This window comes from Muntiacus reevesi, chromosome 21 (assembly GCF_963930625.1).
Source record: "Muntiacus reevesi chromosome 21, mMunRee1.1, whole genome shotgun sequence".
NCBI lineage: Eukaryota > Metazoa > Chordata > Mammalia > Artiodactyla > Cervidae > Muntiacus > Muntiacus reevesi.
This window is the reverse complement of record NC_089269.1, coordinates 433,258-446,963: the sequence shown is the minus strand read 5'-3', so window position 1 is coordinate 446,963 and position 13,706 is coordinate 433,258. Positions and strand designations below refer to the sequence as shown.

At 38.7% G+C, this 13,706-nt stretch overlaps 1 protein-coding gene across 9 annotated transcripts in view; it reads left to right on the top strand.

Annotated features, from left to right (window-relative positions):
• Positions 1 to 13,706, top strand: part of PHLDB2 (pleckstrin homology like domain family B member 2) — a 234,285-nt gene that overhangs the window by 191,018 nt on the left and 29,561 nt on the right. For 8 of the 9 annotated variants that reach the window (XM_065913484.1, XM_065913483.1, XM_065913490.1 and 5 more), the window contains 4 exons: positions 1,352 to 1,480; positions 7,623 to 7,778; positions 9,054 to 9,164; positions 11,749 to 11,838. In XM_065913484.1, the coding sequence (XP_065769556.1) occupies positions 1,352 to 1,480; positions 7,623 to 7,778; positions 9,054 to 9,164; positions 11,749 to 11,838 (486 nt within the window). The remainder of the gene's footprint in view (positions 1 to 1,351; positions 1,481 to 7,622; positions 7,779 to 9,053; positions 9,165 to 11,748; positions 11,839 to 13,706) is intronic. The other variant, XM_065913486.1, reaches the window with a different exon arrangement.

The window sequence follows — 13,706 nt, the reverse complement described above, 5'->3', positions numbered from 1 at the left end:
CCCAGAAGCAAGGTGGGAAGCGGAATGCAGCTTTTCCGGCAGCACCGCTGAAAGCGAGTGACCTCCAGGAGGCTCCCAGGCGGCTCAGTGGTGAAGCAGCCGCCTGCGCGCGCAGGAGATGCAGGTTCGATCCCCAGCTTGGGAAGATCCCCTGGAGAAGGACAGGCGAACCCACTCCAGTGTTCTTGCCTGGAACATCCCGTGGACAGAGCAGCCTAGCGGGCTAGAGTCCTTGGTTGGGGTGGCAAAGAGTCTGATAGGACAGCGCACACGCCTCAGCTGGTGATGGAGCTCCCATTCCACGCGAGTGCTTTAGTTTAGGCTGAGAGTGTCACGCAAGGGCAGAGTTAGGTCTGAAAGTTTCCTCAAGGGTCCAGAGTATCATAAAAGGAGCATAAGACAGGAAAACCGACACTAAACAACAGACTGGAGGTTTGTTTCTCGGTTTAAGAGGCGGCCTCATAGGACTGTGTGATAGTGTATTGCAGTATGTGCCTGTTACCCGCTGGAAAACATCCACGGTCACTTTGGAGTGTGTGCCTGGGAGGGGTGTAATGCTATCTTCTCTTTTCTCTTCTGTTCTCTTTTTTCCATAGTTCTCGTTTCAGTTGTTTTTTATGTGTCAGTCTTTGTAGCGAAGTCCTTATCTCTACAATAAATGTCACACCTTTGGTGTATCTAAACTGTCTAACATGTCTTCCTTTTGCTGCTTTGTCAGCCTTGCATTTTTACTAGCTCTCTCAGTGTCTGAACTAGATGCTCTCCTTGGCAGCAGATTTTCTAGTTGCTTAAGCTCTGAGGTTTGCCACAGAGCTAGAACTGTTCCAGATGACTCGAGTATCAGCTTATGCACCTAACATGCCTCTAACCTGAGAACAAAATTTAAATAATTTCCAAGGTTTGCTTAACACATGCCTTCAGCAAATGGGACTCTGACTGTGCTCAAGGTAAATACTAGCCATCCTTTGTGTGGTTGCCTGGCAAGTGACTCTTTGCAGGGCTATCTTAGGAATTTGGTTGGCGTTTCTCTTGTTCTTTGTTCACCATTGACCAACATGACCGTTGTTCCCCTGCTTTTGTTACATGGTGGCAGGAAGGAGGGGAGGAAGGAAAGATTGGGATCATTGCCAATACCCGATGGAGCGGGCTGGGTTTGGAGAACGCAGAAATGGGGCCCCTTGTCTTTACTTCCACTTAGACCCGCTTATCTTGGTCACTAACAAGTTATGTTTCTACATTCCTAGGATGTCTGGAGTTTGTGAGTGTTTATTTGTGTTATCCTTGGGAAATGTTCACTAACGCCTGCTTGGGGTGTGAAGGTAACTTCTATTTTCTGATTTCTGAACTTCAGGAGAAGGTAAAGCTTGATGCTGAAAGGGAAAAACTAGAGAGGCTTCAGGAGCTTTACTCCGAGCAGAAGACCCAGCTGGACAATTGTCCTGAGTCCATGAGGGAACAGTTACAACAACAACTGAAGAGGGTCAGTAGCAAACAGGAATGTGCTAGTTGTTTTTTGTTTTTTTTTGATTAAGTTCCACTTACCTTTGACTTCCTCCTTCACATAGTATAAATTTGCATAAGCTCTGTTCATTAGATAACGTTTTAAATAGAAATATGCATGCTGACAGTACATATTATTCCTTGCTAATCAGTTATAAAATTCCTTCTTGGAATCCTTTACCTCATTAATAATGCAAAAACATTTCGAGTCCTTCTTTGAAACAACAGGGAGCTATCACTGATAGGTAACCAACAAGACTGTAGCATTTAAATCAGCTGACATGTTTCCTGCATTCCTTTCTCCACTGCATCTTGAGTACTAATTTCCCTTGAATTTTTTGTTTCCCGCAGCTTAATTTTATACTCCTGTCCACAGCTTTTCCTGTTCTCTGGTTTGCTTCCCACCACCACTCATCATTTTGTTTTTCTTTTCCTCTCTTATTTTTAGTGGCATTGAAATCATTAGCATGATCACAATAATCAAACAGGACCCAAGATGCAGGGCATTCAATTTCAGGCTTCGTAATTTTTTTAAATTTTATGCAGCATAGGTTTTCTAGTTGAACTTTATCGGTTGTTCTTCGATCTTTAATATTGGCAGTGTTGAAACGACCTTGCTACCTGATTTCCTAGGTGGGTAGTTTTGCAAACACTAGGCAGACCACTTAATATTTCATAGCCTCTTGACAGCTGGTTATTTGCTCTAAACAGCAGCCCAGACAGACTGTGACTGTGGGGAGTCAGTCACTGACAGTTCTGGATCTCTAAAGGAGTATAATAGCAGTTTCTCCTAAATAAGTAACATTTTATGATTCCACAGGAGTAGGAAAAACTAGTTTTACTCATATTACTATGTTTGTGCCTTCTTAGGAATGGGCAACTTGGTAAAAATCAGTTAAGATAGCATACCCTTGAAAATATTTAAGATGACCTTGAATACAAAAATGTTTGATAACCCTGAGTATCACTAGGTTATGAAAAATTATAGTTGAAGCTTTTCAATGTATTGCACAAATTGATAGAATCTTTCAATATAGAAAGAAACCAGTACAGACAGGTTAACTACAGCTTAGCAATTCTAATATTTGTAATTTATACAATGTTGGATCAAAAAAAATTTCAAAACTGTCTCTTCCTCTGCACTCATTTTATTGTGTACAGCTTAATTTGCTGTAAGAAGATAAAACTTCCTGTCCCTCAGTGTCCCAATTTGCTGAAAGTCTTACGATAAAAATGATTGGAAAAAGAAAAGTATTTGTAAAATTATTTTAGTTTGTAGTGTTTTTTTTTTATGTGTTTATGCCAATTCACAAAAGAGATTGGGAAACTGTTTTTTTTAATATTTGTTTACTATTTTTCAACTTTCTTTATTGCTATAGAAGTTACACAGTCACCTTAGTGCTTTTAGAGTCAGAAGCATGGTTATACATTTTGTTCTTCCCTTCCTTTAGTTATCTAGTTATTGTTTGTATTCTTTATAAATATTCAAATAAAAATTGACAAATTCTATTAATAACTTGGAGTCAAGCATAATGTAATTAGTTTGCTTAATGCACATTCTATAAGAAATTCTAGCTCATAAATTTGTGTATGTTCCAAGGATTTTGACTACATAAAGGAAAGGAAATGATGCAGACAGCCTATTCCACTAATCGAAGGCAAAGACTCCTTCCTCTTCCTTTCCAAGCAGACTGCAAAATTTTTATCATAAAAACCCTTTCGTTAGAAGAGAAACTGGCTTGTGCTAGCTTGTGTTCACCTGATATTAAGAGAGATACTAATTCTGTTTTCCAGAGATGGACAATGACCAAAATGAATCTTCATCAGTCCTTTGGCTTAATCAGTAAAAAGTTCACTTATTTCATGAGAAGTCCATTCATACTGGAGCTTCCTGTGTTATCACAACTCATTTCCCTTCAGACTTCAAACACTCCAGAATAGCACTTCATTACAGAGCTTTCCCCAAGGCATTTAAGCTAAATTCAATAATGTTAATTTTATTACAACTAACTTCATTAGGTGACAAATCAGACACAATAGAAAATAAATGAATAGGAAGAAAGTAATTTTCTTAGCCTGTATGCAATCTCAAATATGTGAGCCAAAACTGTAAAATGATTTTGTGCATACAAGACTATGGATTTATGACTGGGCTTCCTAATTCCTAAATCATTGCTTTAGAGGCAGAACACAGTTTTCATCCAATGTTGATTTCATGGCCTGTGATTTAATGTAGTTGATAATTGGGCTTGCCAATCAAATCATAGAAGTGATATGAGAAAAAAAGCTGAAGATAAATGAGCCTTTCATTTGCCAGCAGAGGCCTAGCTAGGATAGTTTTCTTGTGTTTTGATGTTTATTCAGCTGAATGGTTGAGTTTGGTCTCTTGATTAAAAAAAAATTCTATTCAGTGATATCTACAGTTAGGAGACCTTTTTTGTTTTCCTCACTAGGTCCAAAATTAGTTTATCCTTTACTCTTGGATAAGTCATTTAGCCTCTGTGGGCCTCAGTATCCTCATGTATAAAATGAGAAGCTTGTACGAGATGATTTTCATTGTCTTTTATCCAAATTCAAAAAAGTATGCAAGAAAGTTTTTGAATATAGCGCATAAAGACAGAAATGGTAACACACTCTTAGAAAGTTGATAAACTTGCTTTCAGAGTTGCCCTTGCACTGTCATAAAGCTATTCTTGTAGTATCTCCTGGCCATACCAAATCTAGTGTCTGCTTTCAGTTCCTCTACGAAAGAAAGCAAAGAAAACAAGCTGTGCATGTAAACTTCTGCCATGCATGCTGCGTGCTAAGTCGCTCAGTTGTGTCTGACTCTTTGCGACCCCATGTACTGTAGCCTGCCAGGCTTCTCTGTCCATGGGATTCTCCAGGCAAGAGTCCTGGAGTGGGTTGCCATGCCTTTCTCCAGGGGATCTTCCTGACGCAGGGATCGAAACCACGTCTCTTAGGTCTCCTGTATCAGTAGGCGGGTTCTTTACCACTAGCTACACATTCTCAAAAATGTTATTGGGAAGAAAAAATGACTTTTGCTGAATTTTCTTTAACACATCTGTTTTATTTCCTTTCACACCTGGCCTTTGAACTTGCAGCCAGTAAAGACTTGTCGTATTCTTTTAGTGGAGAAGTTTAGTTAAAATTTTCATTCAACTAGTCACACACTTGACTTTGAGCTTCCTGTGTATATTATTCGGTGCTCAATTAAACTACTCCTGCCCCTAAATTCCATCTCTTGAATACTTATTCTTATCTAAAATCTTGTAACGGTTTTTTTTTTTTCCCCTCCCAAGTTGTTTTTCTTTCACAGTGTAAGTTTATATACACACGTTCCAATGCTTTAGCTAACTTGATCAGATGATTACACCAGAGGAATCTGAGTGCTGAGCTTGGGTTTAATTTTAAACTTTCCTGCCTTGTGTGCTATTATTTTCATATGGTGGTTTAAATATTTACTAAAAATAAATTAGTGACTTTGTGACCTTCATGTGGTTAAAATAACACATGTTGCGTATTAACCAGATGTGGGGCAAGCAATTTACTAGCGTAGTGTATATATTGTGAGCCATATGCCCACTTTGAATGAAGATTCTTTATAAACGAAAAAAAAGAAACCTTATTAAAATTTTTGTCTCAATTACCTTTAGCCACAGGCCAAGTTTAATTGAAAGTCTTTAAAAACTTGAATATGAAAGCTTCTGTGAATAAATATATCACTGATGTTTTAAGACTGCAGATATTTTGTTTTAAGACATAACAGAGTTGCATCTTAATTCCTTTAGTAACAACTAGATTTGGTCCAAATTCATTAATTCCTGTAGAAGTTATAAGCATGAAATCTCTGATAAATTTGAAATATCACCCAGTTACTTGAAACCAAAGCTGCTTTACATTTGGCCAATTAAAATGTAAAGAAGTTTTGAGAAATGCTGAATGTGTTTTTCACCTTGTTTTTCCTTGTTTGTAGACTTTGAGAATCTACTGTCTGTGTTGAAATAATAATCTTGTTGCTATAGTGCTGGTTGTAATTTCTTGGTAGCTAATAGTCCTTTTGTGAATCATCCCCAGAATAAAATTAATTCCAGAAGATAGAAAAATATTTCATTTAATTAAAAGATTAGTTTATCACTTACATGAAAATCAGAGGAGGGGGTAGTGTGTTTAAATACTGATAATAGACCTAATTTATCACAGATTTATCCAACTCTTTTTTTTTTTGAAATTTGAACAAAATCTGTCCTTTAGTTAATAATACTGTGTCACATTTATTTTCCTGTTTTTTTAAACCAAGATAGTATTTCTTTATATTCTCAGAATTGAATAAAGAGATTCAATCCTCATTCAATTTTTAAAAAATCACTAAGATAAACTTTCTAGACAGAGCAGTGATACTAGATGCCAAAATACATGAAACTATATCAAAGTTTTGAATAAATATAAATTGGAAATCTAGTATTCTATTCATACCAAGTCAAACAAGTGGTTATGAACCAAAATGTCATAAATTTTTTAGCTAAGCAAAAATTCATGTTTTCTAAAATATATGTATCATATTATACATACATACTATATATGTATGTGTGTTTGCACACGCGTATACAAAAGGTTTTCTACTATGCTTGATAAAGGGTTGAGAAAGAACAACACAAAATCCAACTCTTTTTAATGTGTTGATTGAAAAAAATGCCCTGGCACTTAGAACTGTGAGTCACGTAGCCCAGCTGCCTGTTTTTGGGGGGTCATTAAGTATTTATAAATTATATGTTTAAAAAGAATCTTCTGTACGTACCACATTCTACAGTTCTGTCAAAGGCTCCCAAAAACAAAAAAGGCTTTTTGTTTTCTTTAAGTAGATGGGAGGACAATTCATACCACATGCACCAGCCTCTGCTCAGGTCTGGTTTCACCCCTGTCTTCAGACATCTCATAGGTTGGAGAATGCCTCTTCTAGACTGACTTTTATGATTTGTTTGTTCTTAAATGCCCTGAAGATTATTCCTAGACTAGCACTGCTTAACCTTTGGAGTCAGTCTTTGTGCTTTATGAGCACTGCGGTTCCTACTCTCTCTAGTAAAAAGGTTGTAAACAATTTTAAGGGAGTAACAGAAGCCCATATAAGAACTCCAGTCTTCAAATGTTTTTGATGACTTCTCCCTTCACTAAAATTATTTGAGCATGCATTTCTATATGTACATACATATAGGTCATATGATGTTATAAATACATGTATTATATGTATTCTATGCATGCTCAAAATATATATATTCATTTAAAATAATCTTACATATGTTATTTTACCTGTATGTACATTAGAGAGCATTTATTGAAAAATTGTAAAAGAAAAGGAAAAATTAAAAATAAATATAAAGAAAGTCTAATATTTCTTTCTCATATCCCAGTGCCTTGTGTTATGTGCCATTCGGGGTACATATATGCCCCTTAGAGACCTCTGATCTGTTATATATGCCAACTTTTAAATCTTTTTTTTAAGGTTCATTTTTTAAAATATATTTATTTTTAGCTGAAGGATAATTACCTTATAATACTGTGTTGGTTTCTACAATACATCAACATGAATGAGCCATAGGTTTACATAGGTCCCCTCCCTCTTGAACCTCCCTCTCACTCCCAACCTATCCCGCTAAATCTTTTTTTTTTAATAGTAAACAACTTTGGAATATTGAATTTAGTCTTTATGCTAAAGTCTGATTTCATCTGGAAATTTGTGAAAAATAGGAAGTTTCTCAAGAGCTTATGTCATACCTTTGGTCTGCAGATAATGTTTAGGTTATTTATTGCATTCTTTTTGTATTTCATGATCCATTTTAAAGCCACCTGGTAGAGTTAAAGCAAGAATTCCTACAACCAAAGAGCAGTCTAAAACCAATGGTGAAATAAATGCCCCCCTCGCACCCCCACCGCAGTCACTTTCAGTTTCATCCTAGTCCCCACTCTGGAGTTTAACTCCAAAGAGATGATTATCATGTTCTAATCCTGGTCAGTGTTGTAACTGGAAAGATATTTTGGACTTTGTGCTTTTATTGATTTTCCTTCACTTTAAGAAGGCTGCAGCCGTCCTCGTGTGTCTTGTTTTCATTCCCTTTTCTCCGAAGGATGCCGACCTACTAGATGTTGAGAGCAAACACTTTGAAGACCTGGAATTCCAGCAGCTTGAGCGTGAAAGCCGTCTAGATGAGGAAAAGGAGAACCTGACCCAGCAGCTCCTGCGTGAAGTGGCTGAGTATCAGAGGAACATTGTTACTAGAAAGGTACTTTTACCAAGTGTTGTTCAATGTAAAAAGTCAAAATATATATACCCCTTGCTATGAGACAATAGTGGTTGTTAATATAGCTATAGCATGTGTCCGTCTGTCTGTATACCGGCTATATCTGAACATCTTTGTGTCTGTTGTTACATTTGGCAGATCATGGAGCCTGCCACGTGCATGCCAGTTGCTGCTCCGAACTAGATAAGCTGAGCCTTGGTATAGTCAGTGTTACCCGATGCTGTAGATGTATTTATGAGTGTCTGGTTCTTTTATGTGAAAACCAAGGTAGAGGAAATCAGAAATCTAGATATTTATTTTAAATTATTTGCTTTTGCAATCATAGTAACTTGATTTAAAATAATTTGCTGAAAAGTCTTTTGGAATTTCTGTTTCCAGACCCAGTAGTTTTCAAAGCTGGCTGATAGTTTATTACTATTAGAAGCAGCCTTGTGGAATGCTATGCAAGTGACTGCCTCCACCCAACCCTGAGCACCCGGATGTCGAGTCCTGAATTCATCTCTTGTTCCAAAATTTATAATCCTCACCACAGTGCTCTGTACTAAACCCATAAAATTGAGGGAAAGGACAATGGAGAAGGTGACACTTTCAGTTTAAACAAGAAATTCCGTTGTTTTTCTTCCCATGAGGCATCTCCCAAGGTGAAGTCAGAAATTCATTTATGTTCTAAAATAAGATTTCCCACTGACTTATGGATACTTCAAACACATTCCAAATTACTTGGTCTTAGGTGAAGAAAAGCCTTGAGCCTGTGAGTTCAAAGAAACTGCTTCCCAGTCTGGTAATAATGACTGCATACCTAACACTGGGTGGGCTTCCCCGGTGCTCAGCTGGTGAAGAACCTGCCTGCAATGCGGGAGACCCCGTTTTCATTCCCGCATCAGGAAGCTCCCCTGGAGAAGGGATAGTGCACCCACTCCAGTATTCTCGGGCTTCCCTGGTGGGTCAGATGGTGAAGAATCCGCCTGCACTGTGGGAGACCTGAGTTCGATCCCTGGGTTGGGAAGACCCCCTAGGAAGGGGTGGCAGCCCACTCCAATATTCTTGCCTGGAGAATCCCCGTGGACAAGGAGCCTGGCGGAGTACAGTCCATGGGATCACAGAGTCAGCAAGACTGAGCGACTCAGCACACCTAACGTCAGTGAAGTGCGGTCACTGCACCTCTGGTTACAAACACGCCTTCTCCCTTTTCCGGGACACACAGCAAGCCCTAAGGGTCTAATGTACATCTTTCTATGGTTGGTTTTTTTTCTCCAGGAAAAAATTTCTGCATTGAAAAAGCAAGCTAATCACATTGTCCAGCAGGCTCAAAGAGAACAAGATCATTTTGTGAAAGAAAAGAATAATTTAATAATGATGTTGCAGAGAGTAAGTATTTCTTTTCTGTACTGGTGACAGTAAAACACAGGTTCCAGTTCAGGGAAAGTCGCTTCCATCAAACCAACTGCCTTTTAATGAACGAATTATAATTTAAGGAAGGCTTTTCTATATACATCTTTATTTAATCCTCCACATTAATAAACTGATGCTCTGAATGATTAACTGTAATTCAGAAATAAGCAAAGACATTTTCTTCATGCTTTTTCCACAGCGTGAAAATCCAAACTATGGGAAATCAGTATGTTTTCTGATTTTCTTCTTCAAAAAAAAAAATCTTATTTTTCATCAAATAGGTTAAACGTATTCTGCTCTTTTTGTTGCTGTCAGATATTTTGGCTCAGTTGCTCTGGTGTTTTGAACTCTATTTGAATATAGGTCTTCTTGGAAAATGCCACATTGGATTTAGTTTGGCTTAATTGGTGAGGTGGATGCCCCGTGTGGGTGTGGCAAGGTCATCCTCATCACAGGGACTGTGTCCCCTTCCACACAGCCTCTGATGTGCTCCATGTAAAGGGTTTATTTTGTCCAAACTGCAGCCTAATTTTCTGACATAATCTCTTAATTTCAGGGACGAGAGACCAAACGTTAAAGTTGATGGGGTTAGTCTCAGGACTGGGCCTTGCATGCAGGCCACTTAGAAATGGGACACTTGGGATCATGAAAACATGAGATGGACTCAGAGTGGAGTGCAGGAGAGAAAAATCTCACATGATGGAGTAAAGACAAGGCTGCACCATGGTCCCACCCAGAAGAAACGGAGTTGGAGCTCTCATTCCCTTCTTTGCTGCTTAGCCATGTTTAGGTTGAGAAGAGAAAACTGGCCCTTCACATGCAGCCATGAGTTCCGTACATGAGTTACTTACCTCTGTAGCCCACACGAGTCCCTGGCAGTTCCCCGCCTCCTGCTTCTTCAGCACCTGGTCATCTCCAGTTGGAGTTGGACTTTCCAACCCCATCCTCTGCTCTGGGGGTGAACTCTGGTGCTGTTAGTTTCCCCACGACCTTTTGCACACAAAAGTCAAAGGCCCAGCTTAAATTTGATCATGCAACTTATAATATTTAAGTAGTTGCTGAAATTTTAGCAAAAAAAAGAAAAAAAAATCTCTTAGTGATAGATTTTTAATGGGTAAGCACAAAGTAGAAATAAGATCTCCTCATTAAAATATATAATTCTGTTGTAAAAACTATGTCTTAAGATTTTTGTTTTCCCAAATTGACCTATAGCTACACCTCAACCCCAATAAAAATTCCAGTGATGCTGAAATTTGCAGTTGATCCTCATTGTCCACGGGGTCCATGTTTGTGGCTCTCCCTGGTCACTAACCTTGGTAACCCTGAGATCAGTAGTTGTCATGCAGTCATTGATGGACAGGTGAGCACAGAACAGTGAAAATTTTAAGTCACTCAGTGTACATTCACATTCTCAGCTGAGGTTGAGCAAGACAGCGCTCTGCCTTCTTGTTTGCTCTCCTGCTGTGAATAGACGCCCTTTTCGTGGACCATTTGGGGCCATGTTCTCATGCTTTGTGCTTTTCATTGGTGATTCTGCTGTTTAAAATGCCTCGCAAGTGCTAAGTATTGCCTGGGGTTCTAAGGGCAGGACGGTTGTGAGGTGCCTCATGGAGAAAATGCATCTGTTAGATAAACAGCTTTCAGGTAGGAATTAGAGTGCTCTTGGCTATGAGTTTAATGTTAATAATCAACATTGTCTATTAAATAGGATGTCTTTAAATGGAAACCCACGTTAAGACAAAGTTATGTAGTGATCAGTTGATGAAAATATTGCGACCAGATGCCACAGCACCCCGACCGTATACCCCTCTGGAACAGTGGGTCAGTGTTCACTGCTTCAGTGTTCGGGGCAGCATTATGGAAGGCAATTGTCGCAGATGATGGGAATTGAACGAATATGAAAATGTAAAGGGCATGGCTTAGCCAAGACAGCTTTGGACAAGAACGGAGTTGGAGGGTTTATACTATTTGCCTTCACGTTTTACTGTGAAGCTGTAGCATTAAGAGGGTGTGGTGCTGGCATACACACAGACATATAGATCAGAGGAACCGAACAGAGTCCAGAAATGGACTCACGTATACTGTCTGTTGATTTTTGACAAAGGTTCCAAGACAATCCAGAAGGGAAAGGAAAGTCCAGCATGTGGTGCTGGATCAACTAGGCAAAGATGGAAAACAATGAATCTCAACACTGTTTATCCTCATAAGATGCATATAAATGAACTTGAGACAGATGATAGACCTCAACATAAAAACCAGCAAGATAAAGTTTCTAGAAAATACAGGTGGGCAAGCATACCTTCATGACCTCAGAGTAAACAGAGATTTCTTAATGAGTAAATGACAGAAGACTTGTATCCAGAGTGCACTAGAAACTCCAAAACTGAAAAATAGTAAACAACCAACAAATAAAATTTTAAAAAACAGACAAAAGGCTGCAATTAAACATTTCACGAAAGAAGTTATGTGAAGAGTCGATAAGTCCCATGAAAGCGTGGCATCCTCAGTCACCAGGAAACTACAGAGTTGACTCAGCTTAATGGATTTTGTGTTCCTTCAGGAAAAGGAAAATCTTTGTAATTTGGAAAAGAAATACTCCAGCCTCTCTGGGGGGAAAGGGTTTCCGGTCACCCCCAATACTCTGAAAGAGGTAAGCTGTGATTTTACATGTCCACTCGTTATCACCTTAGAACTCAGGAGATGTACCTCAGTTTTCTGGGATTAGCTGACTGCGAAACATGAACCCAAGTGACTTCTGAAAGCACTCAGTGCTTTGAGGTTTTCCTGTCTTTCCTGATTTATGCTTTGAGAATTTCAGGGATTATCTTTATGTCTGATGCAGATGCTGTGTGTGTGTGTGTGTGTGTGTGTACACTTTGCTTAGTAGTGATGTTGTAGGTTACTTTGGGGTTTCAAACATTTAGGATCCAAACCAAAACTAGTTTTAATAGCTCTTCTTTCACCTTGCATTTTCCTTTCTCAGTTTCTCATCTTTCCTACTTTCTTCTCTTTTTCCTAGGTCTTCTGGGACATGAAAGGCCCCCAGACATCTCTACCCTTTCCCCCCATGTTGTCTGGGTTATTTTGCCCTAAATTTGAAAAATCCTGTTTACATTAAGCTGTACACCCTCTTTATCCCAAATGTTCATCTTTCCCAAGACCCCATCCCAAATATCTAACCCTTTCCCAAATATCTTTTTATAGAGCTACACTGCTATAATGGTAAAATATTTTAACTCTAATTTGGAAAATTAGAACCCTTACCAGAAAGAAATAGTTTTCTTCATCTTTTTTTTCAAAAAGCTAAAGAAAAAGCTTGCTTATGCATAAAATTTTTCGTAATAGCAAAAACCACTTTATAAACTGCTTTAAAAAGACAGCAAAGTTAGGGATTTCTTCATAGGAAATATTTTCTGTGTGTGTGTGTATATATATATATGTATGTGAAGTAAACGCTCATCACATAATAGGTATGACTGGTACGTACTGATACATACCTTGGAAGCATTTTGTGAAATGTTTCCACAAAAGCTTTATTAGACCATTCAGTTATGGAGTTTCTCTCCATTATTTAGAACATAGAACTGGCAGATTCACTGCATAAAGGATGCTTGTGAATGGAGTGTAGAGGAATAAGATTATGTCAGTGAGGCGGGCAGGGGCCGGCTTTTGTGAGTCATGTTAAAGAAATATGGTTTACTTTATGTGGATGGGAAGCCACTGAGTGGTTTTAAGCAGGGAGGTGACATTATCTGAGATCCATTTGTTAAGATCATTCTGAGCTGCTCTACTGAATTATAAAGAAGAGTTGCTGGAAAACCAGTGTGGCAGTGATTGCAGTATAGTGACTTGAATTTGAACAAATAAAGAAAGATGGACAGAACCAGCTAGATGCAGAAATGCTTTGGAGGTAGAGTTGACAGTTCTTGCTGATAGATTGGATGTGGGAGTGAAGTACGTTAAGGGCATGGTCAGGAATGCTGCTGTTAAAAATTCCAGTTTGAATAATGAGGTGGGTGGTGAGTAGCTGTTACTGAGATGCAGAAGACTGGGAAAGAATAGGCTTAAGTAGACAGGTGTGCAGTTTGACTCTGGACGTGAGTTTGAAGGACTCGTGGCTTCCAAATGCGTTAGATAGGCTCTGAGGTCTCTTTGCCTCTCGGAAGAATAAAGTCTTTCCCTTCCTACTAGAGTTGCTCTCTTTCCCTGCAGCCCTCCGGCCGCTGAAAGCCCGCTTGGTGTTTTGACCGTATTTGTGTGTCTGCAACTCTCATGTTTGGTGCGTGGCTGTGTGTTCTCTTCCATGTCTGGCAGACTTGGCTCAGAAGCTGCTTTGATTTTCGTTCTTTCTCTCGTCTTTCTCTCTCTCCCCCCACTCTCTCATTCTCTCTCTCTTTTTTAAAAGAATGATGAATTTATATCCAACTCTTTTAAATAAGTCCCACTTTTGAAAAATGACATACATTTTTAAGCAATTAATTAGTTTACTACAGTTATTACAGTTATAATAGGCTATAT